This window comes from Aristolochia californica, unplaced genomic scaffold, assembly GCF_029961685.1.
Source record: "Aristolochia californica isolate CCGP_79_NKW_82.1479 unplaced genomic scaffold, dmAriCali1.0.hap1 SCAF_15, whole genome shotgun sequence".
In the NCBI taxonomy this organism is placed as follows: Eukaryota; Viridiplantae; Streptophyta; class Magnoliopsida; order Piperales; family Aristolochiaceae; genus Aristolochia; species Aristolochia californica.
Window position 1 is genome coordinate 21766099 of NW_027181826.1, and position 25684 is coordinate 21791782.

The 25684-nt window shown below is 40.2% G+C and overlaps 4 protein-coding genes across 6 annotated transcripts in view; 2 read left to right on the top strand and 2 right to left on the bottom strand.

Annotated features, from left to right (window-relative positions):
- Positions 1-3918: 3918 nt before the first annotated feature.
- LOC137951234 (NAC domain-containing protein 54-like) lies at positions 3919-5339 on the top strand. The gene is made up of 4 exons (XM_068797820.1): positions 3919-4075; positions 4179-4444; positions 4548-4886; positions 5076-5339. Exons 1-4 carry the CDS (start codon positions 3919-3921, stop codon positions 5337-5339), a joined length of 1026 nt encoding a protein of 341 aa, XP_068653921.1.
- A 9682-nt stretch (positions 5340-15021) lies between these two features.
- Positions 15022-16330, bottom strand: LOC137951235 (peroxidase 7). The gene is made up of 4 exons (XM_068797821.1): positions 16067-16330; positions 15783-15962; positions 15530-15692; positions 15022-15425 (listed from the first exon to the last, which is right to left on the bottom strand). The coding sequence occupies exons 1-4, from the start codon at positions 16328-16330 to the stop codon at positions 15022-15024; spliced, it is 1011 nt and encodes a 336-aa protein (XP_068653922.1).
- Positions 16331-16985: 655 nt separating this feature from the next.
- LOC137951236 (LRR receptor-like serine/threonine-protein kinase GSO1) lies at positions 16986-20945 on the bottom strand. The gene is made up of 2 exons (XM_068797822.1): positions 17570-20945; positions 16986-17392 (listed from the first exon to the last, which is right to left on the bottom strand). The coding sequence occupies exons 1-2, from the start codon at positions 20943-20945 to the stop codon at positions 17001-17003; spliced, it is 3768 nt and encodes a 1255-aa protein (XP_068653923.1). The 3' UTR covers positions 16986-17000.
- A 3351-nt stretch (positions 20946-24296) lies between these two features.
- LOC137951779 (protein FORGETTER 1-like) overlaps positions 24297-25684 on the top strand; it is a 37543-nt gene continuing 36155 nt past the window's right edge. For all 3 annotated transcript variants that reach the window (XR_011112162.1, XM_068798685.1, XM_068798686.1), the window contains exon 1: positions 24297-24873. Coding sequence is in view for 2 of the 3 variants with exons in the window: in XM_068798685.1 (XP_068654786.1) it covers positions 24508-24873 (366 nt within the window). In the remaining variant the exon portion in view is untranslated. The remainder of the gene's footprint in view (positions 24874-25684) is intronic.

The window sequence follows — 25684 nt, forward strand, 5'->3', positions numbered from 1 at the left end:
GAGGAAACTAAAGAGGAATTATCTCAAACTTGGGAGTAGTTGAGAAACATACCATGTTAGACTTAGAAGGTTGAACATTGTGTTGAGGATTTTGAGTGTCGTTCTGAGGAGCATGAGTGTCGTGCTAAAGGACATGAGCGTACAACGAAGAACATAGAGATGAAGATCCAATGGTTCTTTTAGAAGTTGCAGACTGAGAGCCAGCCATCCCCAGACCCTTCCATAGATGGTGCATAGTTTTTTTTATATATATAAGTTATAATTTTTTATATTTTAAAAATATTTGTATATTTTATAAAAATGGGATTTTATTATAATTAATTTATTTAAATATTTTTATTTTATATATAATTAGTTGTTGTAATATTAATAAATATATTTATTAAACAGGGAAAAAAAATTTACACAAGAAATAAAAATTTTATTAGAAATTATTTACTCCCTACTGGTGAATTTCACAATTCACTAGCAAGGTTTGCACCTTAGAAGACCCCTCTACCAGCGAATTAGATAAATTCTTTGGCAGTGGGTGCTTCTATGGTAAGGAATTGAAAATTTTACTGGCATAGCATACCTCACAATCAGGCTGAGCATTGAAACTCTATCAACGAATTTGAGAAATTTGCTAGTAGAGGTTTAAACTCCCTACTTAGACTTCCGCCAACGAATCTCAAAATTTGCTAGCTGAAGCCTCTCCCTACGTAAACACATCAACAAATATTACTAGCAAATTATTCGTTAGGAGAAAGTTCTCCCAATAAAACTTTATTATCTATCAACTAAAAATTTGCTGACAGAAGTCTTATTTCTTGTAGTAAGAGGATTGACTATGGGAAGGGGTTTTTCGCCCTTCCCTTCACCTCCTTTTATGACATAATCGAGGGAGGGGGGCCCTGCCCTCCAATTTTATCAAAGATGAGGAAAGCATGGGCTCCCCCCTCACTACTCTTACACCTCCTCTATTTATCAATTGTACAAGATAGTTCCTTTACACAACTACAATTTGGTTGATTTAGTTGGGTCAGGATTTAGTAATAGAACTTGCAAAATTGACTTAGTCAATAGTCTTTTGATCCCTTACTGGGTTTCAAAAAATTTCTTTTTGAGTTTTAAGGTTGAAGTCACTAGGTTTGGGTGGAGTCACTAGATAAAACCAGAATGTTGGGGTCTCTGACCACAGATCGAGTAATTCAACGGTGGGAGAGAGTTTCTTGCAATTCCGAATCAGAACCAGGTCACCTTGCTCTGCTCGGTCGACCTTTGTTGACGATTGGAGGGAAATAAACGGAATGGAACGAATGGGAAGTGAGAAATCGAATGGAGTGGAGGAAATCAGGCTCGTCAAAGGGAGTCCTGCACATTGGCTTCCTCAAGGAGAACGCCAACCCTAGGTTCCACAAAGGAGAACGCTGATCCTTGATAATTTCTGCTTAATTCACATTACTTTCGATAGCCTCTTAAAGCCAAGGCCCGATATCTAAGTTATCACAATAATGCCCTTAGAGGCCTTCCTACTTATAATTCATGAAATAAGAAATAAAGAAAACATGTAATGCATAATGTCCTTCACTGCTCCAATGAGTCACCAACTCGTCCGTGTCGCCTCTGGATGACTCGTCCAACACAAAATGAACAAGCAACCTCTCAAGTTCAATAGGAGTTTCTTTGGCATAAAGCCAGACCCATGATAGGTTTTAGCCTTCCATTTGCCCCTGCAACTTGAATACTCCACTTTCTTGGCCATGACTATGCCTTAGCAAATAGGGCAAAAATCTGGGCAGATTTTTTCTATATTTCTACGTAGAGAGAGAATATTACTTTAAACAAATCATATCTACTGAACTTTATCCACATCAAGATAACAATATGTCATTACGTCAGGGAACTGATGAAAACAACCTCAAAAAAGAAAAAGAGTTACAGTAACAAAAAGCACAGCATGTCCATCCTTCTCTTCTTCCTACTTTTTATCTCATTGCTGAGCTTAAATTCATTGTTTATGCACAAATTAGCTCCTTTATTTTTTATTTTCTTCTATTTTGTAATCGAAAGGGTGACACAGCCTGTTAATCCTTCGCATTCTTGGAATCAAAGGATTCTCCATTTATAAAATTCGTATCTTCTGTTTGAGCTTGATTTAACTCCACTTTTACGATTTAAAAAAGGTTGAGAGGTCACATGGAGCTCTTCCGTTCCAGCAAAAACATGGCGGTACTTCACATGGGGAATACTCAAGACTCGAGGGGATGTTCGTCCCTGAGCAAACAGATTTCCTTGATACTGTTAAATCCCGGAATTGTATAAGTTGAAACGAAGAACGAGGAGTGGAAGAGAGAGAAAAAGAAAGATCCAATCCTTGTCCCTTTTGTGACAGTTTTGTTTCATCTGGTGGCTGGCTATTACAGTTAGGGAGAAGATGGGAAAATCTGGTCACCCATCTTTACACTTCCCAGCCGACATTTTCGAATCGGGTGCTACATCTTCTTTCTCTGATAAAGACCTTCTGGGTAGAGCTTGATCGCTACATCTCACATGGACAGAGACGTTGGAGATGTCTTATGTGGGATTCAGTATTCTACAGTCCCAGAGCTTACAGAAGTCTGCTTCATCCTATATAAACAAACTTAAATGACGAAATCTCATTAAAAAATTCTGATCCATTTGAGGGTGGATTTCAATCATCTTGTCTATCTATGAAATACTAATTCTACCAGAAGGTGATGGGGAGGGAACTGGAAGAGAATGCGATTATTAACGTGGAAGCATCCATTATATTATTAGTTGCATTTAGATTCGACCTTTTTTTTTTTGTTCTTTTGTTCTTCTTTCTCACAACTCTTTATTGCTCTAATAATTTTGGGAGAATAGGAATCTCTTTGCGGGCAAAGCAAAGAAGACTGATCAGTGAATGAATACTGAGGAGATGGGCGGTTGGTAAAAAGATGGAAAAGGAGCTTTCGGCAAAAGATCTAACCCCATTCCGCGACTATTTTTACAAACGCGTTTCGATTCTGGAAGAGAGATCAATTGTTGGGGGCGAAGAGTACCTGTAACTTAATTCGTGTTTGAATGGAGAAGAAGAGGAGAGAGAGGACCAGTCAAAGATTGCATGGTTATGAAACTCATGATTAAAGGACTGTGCATGGCTTTGTTCATATGAAAATTATATTTATTTAAGGAAAAGGTTCTAAAGGGACTGTGATCGAAAACAAGAAAAAGCAAAAGCAGAGGGGACAGAAAAAGGAAAAGGCGCCGCGTCTTGCCAGGTTAGGGAGACTCCATTTCTGCGGCCTCCTCATCTTGGCATCAATCATCCTTCAACCTTACCTGCGTTTGACCACTACCAGTTAGGTTTCCTTACCGATTCCACACTTTCATGGCTCGCATCTTTCCTACATTTGCTGGTTTAAGGACTCAAGAACTCCTAAGCTCTAAACGTAGAGGCAGCTAATTTAAAGGCTGAAGCCATTAAAGAGGGAAGGAGAATGGGCGAGAGGAAGGTTAAGGGAGAGGGTAGGTGACTGATGGACCCAGATGACCTTTTAGGGTGGCCTCAGATTTTGTTAGTTTATGAGCAGACAAAAGAAGAGAAGCTTCTTATCCTCCATATGGGTTTTCTCTCAGAAAACAGAATCTGCAAAAGCCAAAGGCGCCTCTCTCCTATGATTACCCCTACCCATCTCCCAATACGTCAAATTCCCATTAATTATATTTTTATTACTCTTTCCTTCTCTCTCTCTCTCTCCTTTCCATGCACTCACAATGATACGTTCGTAATTACTTGCCACCCTTCTGAATCCTTCCCATTTCGCCATCCCAAACAGTGTCTATTTAGTACCTCCCCAAACATTAACATGCACCTCTGCCCCTCTTCTTATCCTTTCTCTCTCTTTCCTCTTTGGTTTTTTGCCTCCATCCATGGCCCCTGTCACTCTTCCTCCTGGCTTTCGTTTCCACCCCACTGATGAGGAACTGGTTGCTTACTATCTCGATCGGAAGATCACCGGCCGGCCTATCGAGCTCGAAATCATCCCAGATGTTGACCTCTACAAATGTGAACCTTGGGACTTGCCAGGTGATTGATCTTCTTTCTCTGAAATTCTCATGTTTTCGTACTAGTTTCATGTCGTTTTTGTTAAGACTTCATCCAGTGAAACTCCAATCTCCTTCTTCACCAGATAAGTCATTTTTGCCGAGCAATGACATGGAATGGTACTTCTTCAGCCCTCGAGATCGCAAGTATCCCAACGGCGCTCGAACCAATCGAGCGACCAAAGCTGGGTACTGGAAGGCGACTGGGAAAGACCGGATAGTGAAATCTCAGAAACGAGCTCTGGGTATGAAAAAGACGTTGGTTTACTACCGAGGGCGTGCTCCCCATGGAATTCGCACCAACTGGGTCATGCATGAGTATCGAGTTATCGAATCCGAATCTGTTCTGAAGGTGGGTTTTCAAGATAATCCTAATTTGATCATCTCTTAATGCTCACCAGCTCAATCTTCATCGCTCTCAGTCACCCGTTTTAATAGTGGGTTTACAACTGCAGGATGCTTATGCATTGTGTCGAATTTTCAAGAAGGTTGCGTGTCGGCAGAAACCTGAAGAGGGATCACAAGGAAGGAACCCAGGAGACGAATCACAATGGGCGCAAGATGAGTATTTATCCCGCAATGGCGTTCAACAACGAGAAGATGGAGCAGAGAAATACGAGAGAGATGATTCGAGGTTTCCATCTGATACTTGCTCTTCAGAAGTGACCGAAGGTTCCCCCACTGATAATGGCGTCGTCTATCATCGACAATGGTCGATATCTGCTACAGAGGAAGGGGACAGCTCTACGAATGCATCCCCAGTGCGTGTAGACTCCGTGTCCGTGCCAGCAATGGTAATTACAAATATTCCACTTTTTTTATTATTTAAAGTTTAAACGGATTGCTACATTCTTGATTCAAATCTTAAAATGAAAATCTCGTTACGGGAAACAAGCTAATTATAAAGATCAAACAAAGCTCAGAAACATTACCAACGCCATTTCTTTAGCATGTTCTGAATCAAATTATTTCTTCCAATGCAGGACAGAGTAATGACAGACTGCACAGTTCTTCAAGATCACTTCCCTTACCCTCCATTAGCAGTTGAGGATTTCCCACAAATGGATACAATAGGAGTTGAGTACTTGATGAACGACAAACAGAGAGATTTTCTTACAGAAGCAAACATGTTAGAGGAGATTTTATACGGTACCTCTTGCTCTCATGACAAGTCTGCTGCTCTCCTATTGAAAGGTTCCTCCCACTCAACCTACTCAAGCTTATTGAATGAGAGCACTTTACAGTGAAGATTTGAAGAAGCTAACATGATCATCAATGAAACTGATACTTTTTTGGGTAGTGGATACTGGATACTTACAGGATGTTGAATAAAACCATAGAGGGAATTCATGGAGTTTTAACCATTTACAGGAAGGTTTACTAGAGATTTATAAGGCGGAATAACGAGTCAAGTTGTAATATATTGTCAAACTTTTCCCAGGTCAAAAAGAGTGGCTGTTACCTTTAATTGTCTAATTGACAGATAGGAGTTTTTCTTGTTCATCTTCCTCAGTTATGGGGACTTATTATATACTATTAAAGAGATTAATATCACTTTCTTCTGAGTTTCATTATCCTACTAATTTGAATGCAGGAATGTGATAAAAGGGGATGTGAAATCCTATTCAAAGTTTAGCTTCAAGGGAGTGTGTCAAAGTGTTAGTGTAAGCTTCACTTTGATTAGATATTCATGGTCAAAATCAAAGAGGTTTTTCAAATATAAAAGGTTACAGTAGAAAGTAGAAGACAGTGGACAGTCTCTTTTAACCTGGGTAAAAGAGAGAAATTTGCTAGTCAAAAGAAAGAAAACTTCCAAGCCTCATTATTTGAGTCATTTGAAGAAGCTTCATTAAAGTTGAAGAAAGCAGGCCAAACGATAAAATTCAAGTATCAGTTATAAAATTATAATGCTTCTTCTGAAGATCATGTTTTCGAAGGGTGACACTGTTGCCGATTGAGGAGAGTTAGGAGAGAGTTTAGTGAGTTTTGTGTTTCTGGGTACCTTTGTGGACGTTTTATCTGGTTCTTCCTTGGTGGGTTTCTCTTTTCTACTGTTTTCGTCCTTGTTAATGGGTTCTTTTTCTCAGAGACCAACGTCCGTGGGACGAAACCTGTACCCAAGAGGAAGTTTCAGTTCCGGAAATGTTTCTTCATCTAATTCTTCCATGGGAATTTCCCTAAAATACCCATTTAAAATAAATTATTTTAAAAAACACCGACGTCATCAAAATATTTCTAAAACTACCCAACTTTGACCGGTCAAATGCCTATGTGTGCAGTCAAAAGCGACACGTAAGCTTTAACTGCTTATGTGTCACCACATCATCAGTAAACATAGATTGACATGTCGTCTACCACGTCATTATTTTTCCATGTCATCTAACACATAATCTGACACGTCATTAAATAAAAAATTAAATAATTTTTTTAAATAAAAAATCAAATACATTTCGTGCCAATCTACCACGTCATTATTTTTCCATGTCATCTAACACATAATCTGACACGTCATTAAATAAAAAATTAAATAATTTTTTAAATAAAAAATCAAATACATTTCGTGCCAAGTAAGCCCTCACTTATTTTTTTTCTCAAAAATCTCTCTTCCTCGATCTTTCTTCTCTCTCCCTCTCGCCGCCGGTTTCTTCTTCTGTTCTTTTGTTATATTTATTGATTTTTTTTCTCATGAAAGTACGTCTTTTGGCTTGGATAAAATCTAATGCTACGTGGTGAAATTGGTTTCAGTGGATGGACTCTTTTAACTCAATTTCATCAAATTATCTTGAGCTTCGAATTGCAGCAGAAACTTTCTCTTAACATTGAGCCAAGCGAGTGTCAAATCCTTAAATAGTGGCAGTCCTATAGATGCATAGAGGTTGGAATTAGAATTTGAATTTGAAATGTGCTTTTCTTCTTTTTTCCTGCAAAATGAAACTTGGAATGTGGAAAGCTCATTTACATCCTACCCATGTAGTATCATATCCTCATCACAGCCGTTATCGTCATCAAAATCTATCCTGTCGAAGGCGAATTCCAGAAGTCTAACACAATCACAACCTACTAAGTTCTCTGTAAATTCTTCAGATATGATCCTGATATGATCCTTTCTCAAGTAACATTCTCTGTAAGAATGTAATGCAAATCTTTTTGGAGTAGAACTTACATCAACATGATTATAAACTGTCTAACCTGTAACTGTCAAGAGTTTGATACTAGTTTTGGATAGTTTCCCAGAAAAATATGATCTTTGCTGCACATCTGCAAGAAATGTACAAACAGACCACCATCAACCAAGAAACCAATGATAGAGTATCAATCGAACTACATCTCCCATGTCACTTGGTCTTTCTGAAGCATCCTCTTCTCGTCTTATATCATCACTTCTCGACCTAGTTATCTTCCTCCCGGATTTGGTACTCTGCTCGCCGTTCTTACTCGAGGCACCAGATTCCATCGCTTCAAGATATAAAACTTTCACCAAGTTCCTGAATCGGCGTCTGAAAGTAGGCAACCGTGACATGGAAGCTACGATTCCCTATAGCCTGCATAAAGGTTGTCTCATGTTAAGAAGGGGTTGAGACGAAGAGAGAGCGGTTGAGAGGGGGGGGGGGGGGGGGGGGGGGGGGGGGGGCGTCGAGGGCTAGGCCGAGAGGCGGCAGTAGCGGCTAGAGGAGAGGGAGCGAGAGGAGACGCGAGAGAGAGAAGAAAGATCGAGGAAAGAGAGATTTTTGAGAAAAAAAACACAAGTGCGGGCTTACGTGGCACGAAATGTATTTGATTTTTAAAAAAAAAAATATTTAATTTTTTATTTAATGATGTGTCAGTTTATGTGTCAGATTACGTGGAAAAATAATGACGTGTTAATCTATGTTTACTGCACTGATGGCGTGCTTACGTGTCGCTTTTGATTGCACACATAGGCATTTGACCAGTCAAGTAGTTTTAGAAATATTTTGATGACGTCAGTGTTTTTTAAAATAATTTATTTTAAATGGGTATTTTAGGGAAATCCCCTTCTTCCATTGATGTGCACGGGAACTGGGACGTTATCTAGACGTTGCCTAAGGTCAGGATGAGTAGTTCGATTAGAACTCTAATATAGGAGATTGAGAGTTTTAAGATATAAGGAAATTCGTGCAACCCATTAACAGCGAATTGCAGACAGCCCATCCCATTCCGTCTTTTCGGTTTCCTTCTTCAGTTCGGCTTCCATCTCATTTTTGCCCTCCATTTCTGCTTCTCCTGTCTTCGGCCCGGCTGCTGCTCTCCCTGGAAGTTTTTTTTTTTTTTTTTTCTATCTTCCTCGTCATGCCTTGTGTTCTGATCTTGGAACTGGTTGTCAATAACTTTACTAGATTTGACAACAGAAACAGGAATGATCTCAAGTCTGAACTCGTCTCTCTTGTTCTGTCAACTCTTATGGTTTAAATATTATTGCTAATCACACAAGACATTGCCAGTTCATATCAACAACTTCACAAATGTACCACCAAAGCTAGCTTCAATCTCCTTCTTGCAAGAACCCTCACCGTGTCATTCAACCTCACATTCAAACATTACAGACACCCCCATCTTGTCACCTCCTCATTTCTCTTCCCCAGAAAATTGAACTCACCACCACGACTGCAAGATCGGAGTGTAGAGTTCGCCCTGGGCTCAAACAAGTCGGAATCATCACGACGGCAAGAGCGAAAGCTAGTGTTCGATCTCCATGGCATCGTTTCCAAAACGATCCAGGACCGCGCTCCGGCGAGGATTGGTTATCTTACCTGGAATGAGTACAAGCCAGACGAGTCATCTGCACCACCAGCGTTTCACCATGGGCTGTGTGGTCCCCGTTGGTCTTGGATTCGGCTTCGCGACTCCGGCCGGTCGAGACCATCATTTCCACCGTCATTCCTTTGCAAGGCAGACTGCTCTGGTTAGCCTTTTCCCTGAACGACGTTACTTTCATGGGCCTATCACCTCCCAGCTGAAGGCAAGTTTAGACGTGAAGACATGCCAGACCCTACCGTTTTCAGATTACTCTGACATCACTCAGCAAACACCAGACCGTAGTCGGAGAGCAACCTGCGCTGAGATCCCATTCTCAGAAAATTGTCTGGCCATACCAGTACTGTCAGTAAAAAATGTTCCACACATCGGATTCATCAATAAATTTCGTCTCTGCTTATCATTAAGGGTTACAGAAAACAAGAAAATCCATTCTTAGACGATCTCGATCGGATCTTGTCTTGAATGCTGTTCTTGTCAGTGCAACTATCACGGCCACTACCTCTTAGCCCTCTCCACTGAGTTCACGTTCACCCGCCCCTCCCCACTAAAATCAGCTTCTGAAACAAAAAAAACCATCGACCGGTGACTTAAAATTCGTTGTCGGAATGCCATTACTGTCAATACACTGCTAGTAAATTTGAATTTTCGCTGGTGCAAATGGTTCTAAGAAATTTTCTCGCCCCTAGGAGACACTTCTTATGATGAATTGTAAAAATTTTGTTGGATAAATATGTTTCATAAAAGGAAATTGTAGGATATTATCAATTTTTTTAACATAATAATACAAATAATTATTTTTTTAACTTATTTGCACAAATACTCAACTTTGATTGGTCAATTGTACATGTGTATAGTCAAAGGTGACATGTAAGCATTGACCGATTACATGGTGCTACATCATCATGCCACATCAGCACTGAAGAGTATTACGCCACGTTAACACAAGTTGTATCAAAAAGTATATTTAAAAATAATTTAAAATATTTATTTAATTTATAATAGTTTAAAATATTTTATATACTTTTTAGTTATGAAAAACTTTTTAAAATATAAATTTTATTATCTAAAAAAATTTAATTTTTTTATGATTTAAATAAATTAAATAATTTTTAAAAAATAACTTATATTTTAAAATATTTTATATATAATGTAATAAAATGAGTACTGATAAATTATATTTTTAAAATCTAAAAAAATTTAATATTTTTTAATTAAAAAATATTTTATGTTGATAATAAAAGGTGTTAAATAGCTACGAATAAATTATTTAAATTAATTAATACGAATTTTATTTTTTTATTATAAAAAGGTAGAAAGTAAAATAAAATGTATTAATTACAATAAAGTATTAATTATATTTAAAAAATATTTTTGAAATAATTAATAATCAAATTTATATTTTTATTATATTAAAGTAAAAGTAATGAAATGAAATGCGTTAGAATTTTTAAAACCGGAAATTAATATTTTTTAAAAAATAATTACAAAATAACCTAAATCAATCATAAAAAGAAAATAAGATAAAAACAGGTAAACTGAAGTGGAGGGTTTACTCAGCATTTAATACCATGGCAGATGATATGTCATTTAATACCTTCGGGTGATGTGGCATGATAACATAGCACCACATAATTGGTCAAAAGCTTACGTGTTACTTTGACTTCGTGAGGTATGCTGAACTTCAAAGAGTACAAGACCCTGGAGATTGGGAAATCGCAATTCCCATAATCTCACAGCCACCGCCTGCAAGCTGATTTCGGTCTGCGGCAGTCACAGAGGCTCGTTTGCCACCAGTGGATGACAGGAAGTTATTTCCAATCGATCTATAGGTGAAAGAGTGTTGGGACTCTTTCTCCCTCATTCCTGGATGTGTGGAGGAACTCTTTACGTCTTTTTAAACGGGCACGATTGGAATCGGTCATGCTTGCTGTGAGGTGATTAACGAGATTGTAGACAAGTGCTTCCCCAAGTTTGCAGGCCTCTACCCCTTCTCCCCAACCTCTTCCTCGTTTCCTAAAACTTACCTTAGCTCTTCTCAAAGGCTTCCAACAACCATATAAGTCTTCTTCCTCAAGGTGTGTTTGTTTACAGGGGAGCTTGCTTACATCTTCAAGGCTTCTCCTTTGGTTTCTTCTACTTTATTAATTGAAGTAGATAGGGTGTGAAGGAGGTTCTATCATTTTTTAGCCATCCATTCTTGAAGCCAAGAGTAGTGGGAACCGTTACTCTCACTTTACTCTGGTTTTTTCTTCTCTTGTTGTTCTTTCTTCTTTTTTGGGTTTGGAATGACCATCACCATCGGACCTCCCTCAGTGGTCTCCTTCTGCGTAACAATTAAGGAGTTTGATCTCCTCTTCTTTTTCTTTTTCGGTTCCTCTTCTTTCCCCATTTCTATTCTTTTTTGGTGGCCAGAAAAGTTCCAGCCATTGTCAGTGCTTTGGTTTAATGACTGAGAGGCGCTTGCAATGGCTACATGCGGTCTCCATTCAGAGAAAATCTCCTCCGACACGAAGAAGAAGACGAGCCAGCATGCCTCACGCAAGCGCTCCAGTTGTCTTTCCGGATCCAATATGAGATCCATGCGGTAAGACCACATCTGCCTAGGGGAATTTCGTGGCTTCCCTGGCTACACATGTGGCATGTGGCAAAGCTAGACCGGGTCATGTGAGCAACAACCCAATTGGTCCTGTCCATGACTCAAGTGTAGACCCGGTTCAATCATAATTTTCCCCCTTTTAGGAAAATTAGAAAGTGGTGCCACACACTTGAAAATAGGAGCTCAAGGGTAAAAACGCAAACTTACCCTCAAGGAGTTGGTTTGTTATAATAGGAAGATTTTTTCCTTTGATTGATTTAATCTTTTAAATTCCTAGAATCTCTCTTAGATTGATTTAATATCTGAACCCTAATTGATTGAGGAGTTTCCCGACAAAAGTATAAATAGGGGTGTCGACTAAAAATCAGTCTAGCCTTTTCCTAATCTCCCTTCCACTCTCAAATTCATACCTTGCACCTCTCCCCTCTTTCTCCTCACTTCTTCTCTATTTTCCTTTGAGATCAATCCAATTATAATTATCGATCAAATAGAATGTTGCAAGCAAGCTTTATAAGCATGATTGATCATACCTATAGGAATGACTGACCAATAGGCTAAAGAATTTCAAAAAATAAAGTCGTTAGAGTTGATTGATCGATCAAAGCAATGGACACGATCGATCAATCAATGCTTTAAGCATGATCAATCAGCCCGAACACCGAAAACAAAAAATTAAGCTCATTTTGAAATTTAACCTTTTTTAGCCTGACAATTTTGGAAATAAAGCTTATGAGAAAACCCTTTTTAAAAATGATCCTTCCTTAAAAAAAAAAAAAAAAAAGGAAAATGCCTTCATGTAACACACCCATGTTACACAGCCCGTGGGACCCAGTTGCTACAAAAAAGCACGTGGACCCAACATTAAACTTTGGAAAAGATGAGTTGGGTCGTCCATTGCCAAAGTGACCAGGTAAATGACCGTACGGTGGGCCCCTTAAAAGAACATTTGGCGATCTTCGAAAACTGTGTGTCGATTTTCAAGATTCAGATACCGAGGGCGCGCTGCTACCGTGACGGCACTGTGGGCCCTCTTTCCCGTGGGTCCTCCTCCACCCTCCCTCTTCGCGGACACTGACTTCGATTCTCTCTCTGCTTTCTTCCCCTCAAACGACACCCAATTTCCTTTTCTGCTCTCTCTTCTCTCTCTCTTCTCTCACAGACTTCCACCTAACCAAAAGAAAAGGAGCAAAAGAGGGAGCTTAGTTTTTTCCCACCTTTACCTTTTACTAGACTCTCTCGTCCTCTCTCTGTGTCTGTCTCTTACTCGCTGCCCATCCATTTACATATACAGCCATTCTTCTCCATTGACTCCCCCTTCTCCGTCCGTCTCATTGATGACAAAACTCTCGCCGCTTTCATCGTCTTCATCTCGATCCCCAGTCCAATACATGGATTCTGATCTCTTGAGGCGCTCGTCTTGCATGGTCTAGTTTCAAGCTCATGTGCATGGCTGGTGATGAAACTACCTCTAAGACCTCGGTCTCTCTCTTTCTCCTCTTTCCCACCCTCTTCATCTTCCTTCTCCTTACAACCGCCAATGCCCACGAGCAAGCTGACGTCGTCGCCGCCGTCAAAGATGATGGAGTGCAACGAGCTAGCAAGATCAACAGAGTGGAAAACAGCAAAGAGATCTATTCTGGGTTAGACACAAGAAGGGATTCAAACCAACAGAGGAAGAGGAAATGGCAGGACAGGCTTTTTAATGCTAGTGAACATCAAGTCCCAAGTGGCCCGAACCCCATTTCCAATAGGTAAGCGGAAGAGTGCCATCAACATCTTTGACGGATGTTGATGGGTACTTATCATCCTCTTCTTTCCGGTGATCATTACACTACAATATTGTGCTGTCTTTTATCATCTTTTTCTTTGATCATACACCCAATCAGATAAACCAGCGATGATGTAAAAGAGACTGACGTCTATATGATATAACACAAGATATATAAGTTCTTGTGAGTGTCTCCGTTTGTTTTTCATTTGAGCATTGGCTTCGCTCTGGTTTTTCCTTTTTTTTTTTTTTTGCAATGAATTGAGATATTTGTCTTTCTTGTGAAAAATGAAGAACGATGAGGATGATAGTTGAAATAATTGAGGCATCAGAGATTGTAATAACTTTGATCCATTTCGGTGTTTGTTATGGATTAAAACTTGGGTATCAATGATAAGGGAAGATCTACCATGATTTTGCGAGAAAAGGGCATCCAAGGCTTAGGTGGGAAGTCTCTTTCGAGTTTCACGCGCTGCAGGACTCATACAATGCCCCTTGTCTTCTTCCAGACCATAACTGTGGTAAAAGTTGAACGAGATAAAGAGGTTATCTGTACGCCTAGTTGCTCTCCATTTCATGCCTCAGAAGGTATTTGATTTGTCTGCCTTCTCAAAAGCATAAGAACCTTTATTTAAAGATTGAAAGGAACAGAGGCGAAATGGATCTGCATCGACTTATGGTAGTTTCTCCTTCAGTAATCAACTTCTGGGCAGCGGAAACTCATTTTCTCTGCAACTAATACTTCCATTTAGAGGTCTTGAGTAGCTTTATGAGCCAATGAATGAAAATTATTAGAAGATATAATTGAAATCATGATTTGCACAATTATCCTTCACCTAAACTTTAATGACATAAAAAGGGACGAGGGCAGTACTTTCCCACAGGGCACTTTGTCATGTTTTAATCATCATCTGACTCTTGCATTAGGGAATCTTCTTTTACTGAGAAATCAATCCCTTCCAATCAGTTGCACCAACTGGGTAAAAACTAAAGATGCTAATATTTTGAAATGGACGAGTCCGTGGCATTTCTGGACATTAATCCTCTCTGCCATTCTCGAACTTGGGATAGTTCTTCCTATTTGATGAAGATTACCAGACTATTTATAAAGGCTGTGGAGATTACTTTTTGAAGGAGACAAGAAAACCATGACAGGTCTTTTGTCACCTTGATATTCCTTTATCCTACTCTGTCCTTCACTGGATAGTGATTGATGCAATTTGCTATCAATATCTACAGTCGATTGGGAGTCTTCTTGATCAAGAAAGGCCTCAAAGAGTTATGCAGACAAAAAGGGCACAAGGTGATGTTGCATTTTGAAAAGAAAAATGCCCATAAACATAGCAAACATCATGATTAAAGATTTGTAAAACACATAAAGTAAGTCCAGTTAAAGAACTAAAGATGAGAGAATCCATTCAAGAAAATCCACAGGTCAGACTTAACTTTCCGAAAAGAAAGTTGTTGACAAGGTTTTTGGGTTGTTGGGCATGGAATGAGAGACCAGATATATTATCCAGAAGCAACCCTAGCTAGAGAAGATCAGAACTTTTCAAAAGAAACAGCTCTCTGGAGTCTGGACTTGCAGAAAAATAAATAAATTCTCCTCTTTCGATTTCCATTGGGCAAAACAAGCTCTAATGACAGAAGTAGCAGATGGGTTAGGGGCCATCCATACAAGAATAAAAATGGACTGGTAATCTCAGAATTCTCAAGACTCACAATTTGACAAGCAGCAAATTATTCTAACTCGATAAAAAAGAAAGGTGATGAGCATTTATAAAAGCCTTTACGCATTCCTGTAACTGCAATGCTCCCTGACCTCCCCTTCACTGCCCAAGAGAACCTGGGTGTTTCCCAGCTTCACCATAGACACTGCAAATTGCTGATGGAAAAGCCATAAAGGCTGATTGGCCAAGGCAGTGACAAGCGGTTTGGTTCTTGAATCAGAGTACAGCAACTGATCAGTAGATAATAAACCCATCTTCTTCTCCAGATTTTTATAGTACATGGAGTCAAACTTTCTCGGTGTGCTCGCATCCAGGTTCACATACTCGTTAGCCCATCTGCATTTTCTCTTCAAATAATTTAGATACAGTGAGTTAAGGTTTGAGTCCGGTTTGCCGGTCCTTTTGTAGTTGTAGAGACGATCTTGTATCGATCCACAAGTGCTTCTTCCTAAGGTGTGTGACCCTGAAAACCATTTGGCATTGTTGATTAAGTAAACAAAAACTGATTAAATTATCCTAATTGGTGTAAGATGAGGATCAATGTAGTAGTAGTAGTAGTAGTAGTACCTGAGAGGACGACAAGATCAAGCTGGTTCATTCCTCGAGCTTGGAAGAATTCAATGAGGGAAGTGACATTTTCATGCCCCATGGGAACTGTATCAGCGTCTTTTGACAGAGAAACCTTCCCATCTTTCCTCCCAAACGGAACCTCCCAAAATGGCCCTCCAATCTGTTTGTGTGGAGACAATGCAACAGTCAAGATCAATAGTGGAAAATCATAACTCCATGATAGAAATTACTAAGAATTGATTCATCGAACCATGAGAGTAGCATCTCTGGCAGCAGTCGTAAGAATGTCTGAACATGACACAGTCCTTGGGCACTTGCTCTCAACTTCAGCTTTGATCTCATCGATGAGTTCAAAACCTCTCAACGACTCACTAGCTTTAGATTTCCTCTCACTTCCAGGATAGTTTAAGAGGATCGACGCATCACAGCCCTACCAGCATAAGAAAAAAACGAGAACATAAATCAAATGGGAGTTTCACAGTTATATTACTTTTCCTAGCAATCCCATTATCTTAAAAAGTAGCATAATCTTACCCTGATGGCACAATCATGGAAGTGCAGCCGAAGGATCGCAGCAGCAATGGTGTAGTCTTTCTTATACCAAGAATTCAGTTTGTTGTGAACGATGGACTCAAAGCTTGGGCAGGAAGTAGCGTAGTAGTCGCTTGACAAGTTATCTTGCAAAGGCAGCTTCTTCGTTAATTTCTTGACCGGTCCCAGGGGATCTATAGCTTGGGCAAAGAGCTGGAGAGAGAGGAAGAGAGAGACGAGGAGAAAGGAGAGAGAAGACGACCTCATGTTTAGAGCCACCTCAGGGGAAGAAATGAATGAAGCGTACGTGACTTCGCAGTCTGGTTGGTATTTAATCTTTGAAGATTTGGAAGAGGAAGAGAAAGAGGAACGTGCCTAGCAGTCATGTAATTTTGATTCTATAGTTTTTAGTGGGAGAAGAGTACTGAAGGCACGTCTGCACAACCATTGACGGTAGATGGCAATAAAATACATTCCGTTCTAAACGATTTGCCTGTAATTTAGTTAGCAGAAAATGAGATGAGGTCATGCTCAAGAAGCCAATAATGGAGCAAATGTGAGTCAAAAACAAAAAAAAACTACTTCCATTTTATATATTTTCACTATTTTATAAGAAAATAATCAAAGCCTTAAATGGGTATTTTATAATTATACTTAGAAAATATGTTGAAGGAGATTCTGTCATTTTGCATTCCAGAGCAAGGCCTTGAAACCAGTATCAACTACCAACATTCGAATTCTACCTAAATTGAACAAAATAACACACCCCAAACGCACATTTCAGGAATTCATAAACTTTCGTAAGCTCGTGACAGCATCACCGTTAAACACTTACAATTTCAGCTCTTCTTATCATACAAAGTAGGGAACAAACATTCCGAACAACGGTAAGGTTAGATTGATGTAGAAGATGGTAAAAAAAAAAAATCTCCCTTGTCTATCTCAATTCAGACTTGTGACTGTATCCATTAGAGGCGACCTTCTTTGCTGAAGGCCCTTGATCAGCTAGAGAGATGTGAAGAAGAAGATCAGAAGCTTGTCGGGCTGTCAGCCGCTCCTTTGATGATGTCCGCGTGCATTGCAAAGCAACATCAAGGACTTCGAACATGGCAGATTCTTCACTGGGTGTCACTGGTCTCAAAGCTGGATCAATCAAGTCTTCTCGGACGGTGCCTGTCTCGCTGAAACGAGACTCCACCCACCTCACCATATCCATGTCCTCCCTGAAAATCCCGTCAGTTGGCATCAACCCACTTACAAGCTCCATTAACACAATGCCCATACTGTACACATCGCTTTTCTCGGTTGCCTTCAATGAGTAAGCATACTCTGCAGATGCACCAAAGCTTTTTGTTAATTTGAACTCCTTTGAGAGATTATAAAGTGTTTCCTAAGAGTTCATTGTTCAGAATTCTTAAGACCATTTGTGAGTCTGACTGTAGATGAGCTGTTATCAGAGTATAATTGTTTTAGTAAACAGAGGGAAAAGTACCTTAATGAACATACCTGGAGCTATATAACCGTAAGAGCCGACAAACCAGACACTGGATTCAGTGGTGACAGAGTCATGGTTCTCCAAGATCATCTTAGCCAGCCCAAAATCTCCTAGATGTGCCTCCATATCCCCATCGACCAACACATTGCTTGATTTGATATCCCTGTGAATGATTCTGGGCACACAATCATGATGCAAATACTCAACCCCTCGCGCCAATCCAAGAGCTATCTTCAGCCTGGCATCCCACACTAGCTTCTTCTTCTTGGTTGGTGAAGACCCGTGCAACCAATCCCAAACACTGCCATTCTCCATATAATCATAAATCAGCAAATTGAGACCCCCTCCCCTGCTACTACAACAGCCGATGAGCTTCACCAAGTGCCTGTGCCTGATCCTCCCAAGTGTCCGAATTTCCCGAGAGAAGCTCCTGTCTGATACAAGATCATCCTTGTGCCACATCTTCTTTACTGCAACAATTTGTCCTGTAGATAGTTCTGCTCTGTAAACTGTCCCTGAGCCACCCGATCCAATGACAAACTCATCACTTAGATCGTTTGTCACCTTCATGATTTCTTCCCACTTAAATTCTCTCCTGGATGCAGCTCGGTTGAATAATCTTCTTGGAGCTTGAGAAAAACTTGATGAAGCACACGTAACTTCATGAGCTCGCTTCAATAATCTTTTCTTCTGGTTGCACATAACTGCGAACAAAACAACTAACAGAGCAAGAGATATGGCCGATGCAGCAGAAATAATCACAATCGACCATGAAGTCCGGCCCATATGGTGATGGTGGTCTGAGTTGGTTCTATCGCAAGGGTCTAGAGGGGCTCCACAAAGGCCAAGGTTCGCCGTGAAGGACTCCTCTGGCCAGCGAGAGAACTGTTTGTCCAGGCGTCCATTAAGATTGTTATAGGATAGATCAAGCTTAACCAAGCTGCTCATTTCACTGATTTGAGGTGGAACTTCTCCAGTGAGTGAATTGTGAGAGAGATCAAGTACTTCAAGCTTTGACAAAGCAACAAGAGAAGGTGGAATTTCACTAGTCAGATTGTTGTAGCTGAGATCTAATACACTTTGTAAATTTTGCAGCTCCCCGATCTCGATAGGAATTTCCCCATCAAAGGCGTTTCTTGCCAGTCGCAGCTCATAAAGCTTGCTTAATTTGCCAATGCTGGGAGGAAGTGATCCATACAACTGATTTCTATCTAGGTTCAATAGGTTGAGCACTGATAGATTGCCAATTTCAGAAGGGAGGGAGCCATTGAGCAGGTTACCATCAAGTGAAAGCAAGAGTAGACTAGTGCAGTTGAAGAGTCCTTGAGGCAATGGACCAGTGAATCTGTTTAAGGAAAGCCTGAGTTCCCCTAACTGAGGTAAACCTCCAAGCCAAGCAGGAACAGGTCCAGTGAGTAGATTATCATTCAAATTAATATGAGCCAGTTTCTTGCACATGGAGAGCGCAACCGGGATTGTACCATTAAGCAAATTGCTTGAGAGGTCTAACAATGAGAGCTCATTAATCTCACCTAGCAAGGGTGAAATTTCCCCACTAAACCAATTACTTCCCAGTCGAAGCCTCTCAAGAAAAGGCGAATTCCCCAACTGGGGAGGAATCTCTCCATCAAACAGGTTACCAGTAACATCAAACGAAAGGAGATTATGTGAAGTACACAATGGGAGAATACTACCGTTGAATCTGTTGTTTGAGAGATTAACTCTAGTAAGATTCCCACACTTTATCATATCATCGGGAATGTTGCCTTCAAGTGAATTATTGTAAAGCATAAGCCGTTGCAGAGACTGAAGAAAGCCGAAAGTTGCTGGAATCTGACCAGAGAGGCGATTATCAGCCAAGTCAAGGGTATTTAACTGCTGACAATTCCCCAATGTCGCAGGAATTTCCCCAGATAAATCATTTTGTCTTAGATGGAGAAAGTTCAAACTCTTTAGCCTTCCAATGGTAATAGGAATATTACCAGAGAATTGGTTTCCGAAGAAATCAATCATCTGCAAGCTAGAGCAGTTGCCCAACTGTAATGGAATCTCACCAGAAAACTGATTCTCGTAAAGAAAGAAAATTTCGAGCTTACCCAACAAACCGATTTCCTGCGGCAGGGGACCATGGAAGTTGTTATGATGAAGAGCCAAAGTCTGAAGATTAGTGAGATTGCAGACCCATTTGGGGAATTCACCCACCAAGCTGTTGTTGTTGAGAGTAAGATCAGTCAAATTGCCGAGTAAGCTGAGCTCAGAAGGGACGAACTCGGTGAGTGTATTGTTTGCCAAATCAAGCTGTTTCAGTGACCTGCATTTTCCCAAGCTAGCAGGAATTTTTCCGGTAAGATTATTTCCCGATAGACTCAAGTACTCCAAATTCGGAGAACAGATTGTTTCAGGTAGGAAACCAGAGAGCTGATTTTGCAACAATACCATGTAAATCAGTTCTGTGAAATTTCCAAACTCCCCAGGAATTTCACCCACCAGCCGGTTCGCAGATAAATCCAGGTTCTGAAGCGTAGCAATCTTGGAAAGCGAAGCTGGAATTCGACCAGTGAGACGGTTTCCCATGAAATTGAGGTAAACCAGTTGGCTCAACTCGCCCAGTTCGCTCGGTATCTCTCCCGTGAGAGAATTGTTTGCTAGGTTGAGAATTTGAAGATTTTGAAGCAAACCCAGTCCGCGGGGGATCTGTCCGGTGAGATTGTTGAGTGCGAGTGTGAAGACGACGAGGCTGGAGCAGTTGCCAAGTTCCGCCGGAATCGGTCCATCGAGATTGTTCTGCTGCAGGACCAAATTCTCGAGTTGGCTCAGTCGACCGAGTTCCGGCGGAATTCGACCGGTGAGATTACACGAAGCTAATCCCAGAATCGTGAGGTTAACAAGACTACCGAGCGAGCCTGGAATCGGACCCGAGAGACGGTTGTCACCGATTCGTAAGACTCGGAGGTTAGTGAGCTCGCCGAGCTGGCTCGGAATCGGACCGGAGAGTTGGTTTGTGAACAGAAGCAAAGCATCGAGGGAGAAAAGTCTGGAGAGCTGCCACGGAATGTGACCCAGGAGGTTGTTCGATGAAAGATCCAGAAGACGAAGGTGGGTGAGACGGGCGATCTCCGGAGAGATGATTCCACCGAGCGACGAGTCGGAAAGGTTCAGACCCACCACCACTGAGTCGTCGTCGCAGGAAACGCCACGCCATTTGCAGAACCCGGAGCTTTTTTCCGACCAGTCGTTGAGAACTCCCAAAGGATCCTTGAAGAACGATTTCTTCACCTCCAGAAGAACCTTCAGAGTGGAAGAGTCATGTCTAGACGAGACCAACTGAAAGAAAAAACCCACGAACAAACAGAGAACCAATGACCAGACAACGACCTTCCCCGCCATTCCTGAAACTAATTTTTCTCAGGACAACACATATCGGACAAAGAAGGACGACGGGCAATAAATCGATGAGCGAAACAGATTGAACGCGTTTGAACTCCAATGCTTCTGCTTCTCTTGCCGCCCATGTAACCAGAAGAACTTCATCACGACAAGTTCAACTTAATGAGATAAACCGTAAAACGGAGATCACAAGAAGTCTGGCAAAGGTGACCATGCCGATGCGCAGAACACCCTTTGCAAATCAGGCCAAAAAAATCGCCAAGACCGAAAATATCGCGAGAAGAAAGTAAATGAGTAGACTCACATGCCTCCAGCTGGGCTTCTGAGCAGCGGCAGCGGCAGCGGCGGCAAGATGTGGTTGGATGTTGGAAGCTCGGGAAGTGCAGACACCTTAAATGAGTAAAAGAGAGAAGAGATGGAACAGGGAGACACAGAGGCAAGCAAAGAGAGAGAGAACTGTCTCCGTTGGGAAATGAGAACAAAAGGCTTTAATGCTGCTCTAACTTCCCTCTCGATCCACTCATCCTCATTTACAGAGACTATGAAAGCTTAGACCAATTTAAAATGACCGAGAAAATAATAGAGATCTTGGAGCTGGTGCAGGGGGAAGATACAGTGGTTGGGGACCTGAGAGAAGAGGATCAGAGCAAAAGAATCGTGGGTTTCCTTTCGAGATCAGAGCATGAAAAGACAGCGGTTGCATTTCCAGTTTTTAATTGCCTTCTGATGATGCAAAGTCAAATGAACTCCACAGAGCGAATCATTCCATCATGCAAAACAAAATTCTTACGTCCATTTTCTTTTTCTTCTCTGTCCCTCAGAACGAATGCTTCTCTAGATTATTGGTTGGGTTGAGCCACCAAATCCAAATGTCTTCTAGCACAGTTTAATTAAGTGGTTGCCTGCAACTTTTTGATAGAAATGTTTTTATTTGCCCAAAGATGAAAAGGGTGTCAAGGGTTTTATCCGTCCTATCTCGAATCTTTTTCTTTTAATTCTTGATCCATCTTTTTACATATACCCTCTTGTTTTTTCAGAGTTTCTCATTGAAACAATAAACCCAAAAAAAAACACTAAAATTTTTAATTACTTAAGGGCAATCATTGGTCTTCTTGGCCATTTATGAACAAGCTAAAAGCTTCTGAAGGGATTAAGCAAGCTGCTCCAACCAATTATAAACTGGAGCAGTTGGTTTTGTAAACTATCTTAGCTGACCAGGTCGCACATACCCATTTGTATTTTGTAAGGATCAAATTGAGAAACTAAAGCACTAGGAGAGGCTGAGCTTGGCTTTGCGATCCCATGGAGGCCGGAGGGGTTTTCGTCCATTTCGTTTTAGATTGAGCGAACGGCCAGGCTTCTTCCTTGTGGCTTCAATGAAATATTTTATTTGTAGAACTGCCACTTCTCAACTCTCACCTTTACACCCCCTTTGATTTTCTGGAGCGCGAGACGATACGTTTCCTGCATAAAATGATGTGAACGGATTTTTTTTTAATCTCAGATACTAACTCGGATCGCCACCATGACAGAACCAGAGTAGAAGTAATCAAAATATGGATGAATGGTCAATGTTAATAATGTTTAAGAATTAACCTGATCCCGTTTCGAACCAAGATCACAGCAGTTAATCACTTCTTCAACCCCATGAAAGCAATATATGACGATGGTAAGATGACAAGAACCAATGCACAGAGTCAAGAAACGGATATGGTTTCGTCATGATCTGTTCATCGATGGGTATAAATTATTAATGGGTTCAAATATTTTATGTTAGCTTAAGAGAGTGCCATCGCCTCGGACAATTCGTTTCAATAAACTTTTGTTCATACCATTCGATCACACTGTTTTTTCTTTTTTAATTAGCAAATGTCATAGATGGGAACACGTCGAAGAGTGATCTGTGACCAGTGTTCACTGAATATATATAGAATAAGGTCCTTCAAACTACTAGTGAAAACTGTTTTCTTAGAGAGAAAACTGTTGTATCTTTATATCATGAATTTATCAATAAAAACGTAAATGAAACTTATGAACATACTTCCTGAAATGGCGTCAATTTTCAATGTGTGGCGTCTATCGTCTCCGAAGAATAAAGTGAACTGCGTTGTCTCATCTATTGCAGAGGCTCGTCAATGACAACTTTCATGCCTCTACTAGACCAGACCACTTCTTATAGCTTCCTCTCCATAAAAAAATACCCGTCAATGACAACTTTCATGCCTCTACTAGACCAGACCACTTCTTATAGCTTCCTCTCCATAAAAAAATACCACCAAACCGACGGGAAACCGTAAGGTTGTAACCGGCGACTACCTTTAATGGAAAATCGACGACGGACGGGTCACTTAATTGACAATTCATGAATTGTTTTACAAAAACTAACTTTCAACTATCTTCCACCAAGGATGATCCTAAGTATGTAAATCTCAAACTGCCAATAAGAGAAAACATAATTGATCTCAAACTGCCAATCAATATAGTCATATATAAGAAAAACAAAAAAAAACTTTTTAAATATCCTAACTTTTGAATAAATTTATATGAGATAATGAGTATATGGAAAAGACATTGTAATTGTAATTGACCATCCTCTAAAATTAGTGTCACACTTAAATGCCTACATTTTAAGATAGTAGTTTTTACCAATCAAATTATTATAATAGGTTCAAAGTATTAAACAATTGTAAGTAAGTTTTTTAAAAGTTATCCTATTTATAACCATGCCATTTACACCCTATATTTATAACATTGCCATCCCATCTTTTTTATTATTAAAACTTGATAAATAAGGAAATTTTAAAATATATTTAAAATTAATTTTAAAAGTTAATAGTATTTGAACTAATACATTTAATCATTAAATAACCAAACTGTTATATGCTTGGAAAAATAAAATCTATAATTGTGATGTTTGATTGTCTCAGTAATCTTTTGAAAAAAAATAATATGATCAACAATTTTTTTCACGAGAAGAGAAAGAGAAAAGAAGAAAAAAATAGAGAACGAAAATAATTTTTTTTCTTGTTTGGATGCTCATGGAAAATGTGAGAGAATGCAAAGAGAAATATAGTTTTTCTTATTTGGATATACGTGGAAAAAAAATTAAAATTTTGATTTTTAAAATTTTCTCTCCAGTTTTAATTTTTTTTCCCAAATTACATAGTGATTTTTTCATTTCTGTGGATGATTCTCTGTTGCCAAACAATAGAAAATATTTTTTCTTTCCATTTTTCTTTTCTTTTTCGTTTGTATGGCTCCAAACAAGTTATGAGAGAAGGAGCAGTCGTTTTAGTGGAATAGATAGACAAAATTCAGATAATTTTCTCACATTCTAATTTCTCAATGTCAGTAATTCTTGCAAGGCTGCTATGAATCTCCCTCAAGATTGGTGGAAGAAAGAGCAAAACGGTATGTCGGTATCAATACCGGCAATACTGCCAACAGAGACCCAAATAAGCAAAGCCGCTTGGAGCTCTCGCCACTCTCCTTCCTCTCGATCCCACTCAACTTCTTCCTTCCAAAGGAGAAAAGAAAGGGGAAGAGGAAGAAGAGACCAAAGATGGGGCAGCCCTCGGTCCCCCCGCCCCTGGCGTCTCCCTCGCCGTCCCCGCTCCCCGGAAGCTGTCAAGTCCGCTGTGCCGGCTGTCACTGGATCCTGACGGTCGCCCCTGGAATGACTGAATTCAGCTGTCCTAAGTGTCAATTGCCCCAAATGCTCCCTCCGGAGCTTGTCCGAGCACCCGCCCAGGGGATCGACCCCACCAAGTTACAGCTCCCTTGCGCTCGATGTAAGGCCATCCTCAATGTTCCACATGGGCTCGCTAGATTCGCCTGCCCGCAATGCGGTGTTGATCTCGCTGTTGATGTGTCCAAGCTTCATCAGTTCCACCCAGGCTCATTGGAACTTCCGGAGGAAGTAAATGAGGTCGGGGTCGTATTTTATCTTTCTTAACTCTTAACTCAGCTTAGTTGTTCGTAACTTTGTTACTGCAAGTGATTACGTAGCGTGTATCGAGATTCTAGATAGCACATTTAATTTTATTATCTGCAATTGGGCAAACAGACACTCCCCATCAGCATACTTCTGTGTTTGTCGGTATGTATATGTTCAAGTTTGAACTGGTCTTCTGGTGTCTCCTTTTTCTAGTACACTCATCAGATAGCTACAAATGAATTCTTTTTGTTACTTTTCTCACCTCAGAAATCCAGCGTTTATCCTGTTTTTTTTTTTTTTTTACTGCGGACAGCATCCGTATGAACTAGAGAATGTGCAGTATGAACCTTCTGAAATACCCTCGCTTTGAAAGGTTCAAATAACAAGGTTCTCCTTAATTGTTATGTTCGAGGGTAGAAGCCACAATTGACCTTTTTGTTTTCAACTTGTATCCCTACTATCTAGAAAAATATCGGTCTTATGTGCTATATATTTTTGTCGTTTTTTGTCAGGGGTACTTCATGGCTCTTCGAGATCCGGGGAGAATGGTTCCTCTCGATGATAAGCAAGAGAGTGGACTGCTGCCAAAAATCTCGACTGTTGATTATTTAGATTTGACTTAAATCAAGATTAGTCCTTCTAAAAAAAATCAATTTTTTTTATCTGAAACAGAGACCCATTCTGTGTAAAGCAGATAAAGTGAAGACATTTCCAAAAGTAAATCTAGTTACCTCTCTGTCTCTCTTCTCTTTCTTTCTTCTTGCCCTTCATCAAATTTCAAGGTTTTGGGCAAGCCTTTGAT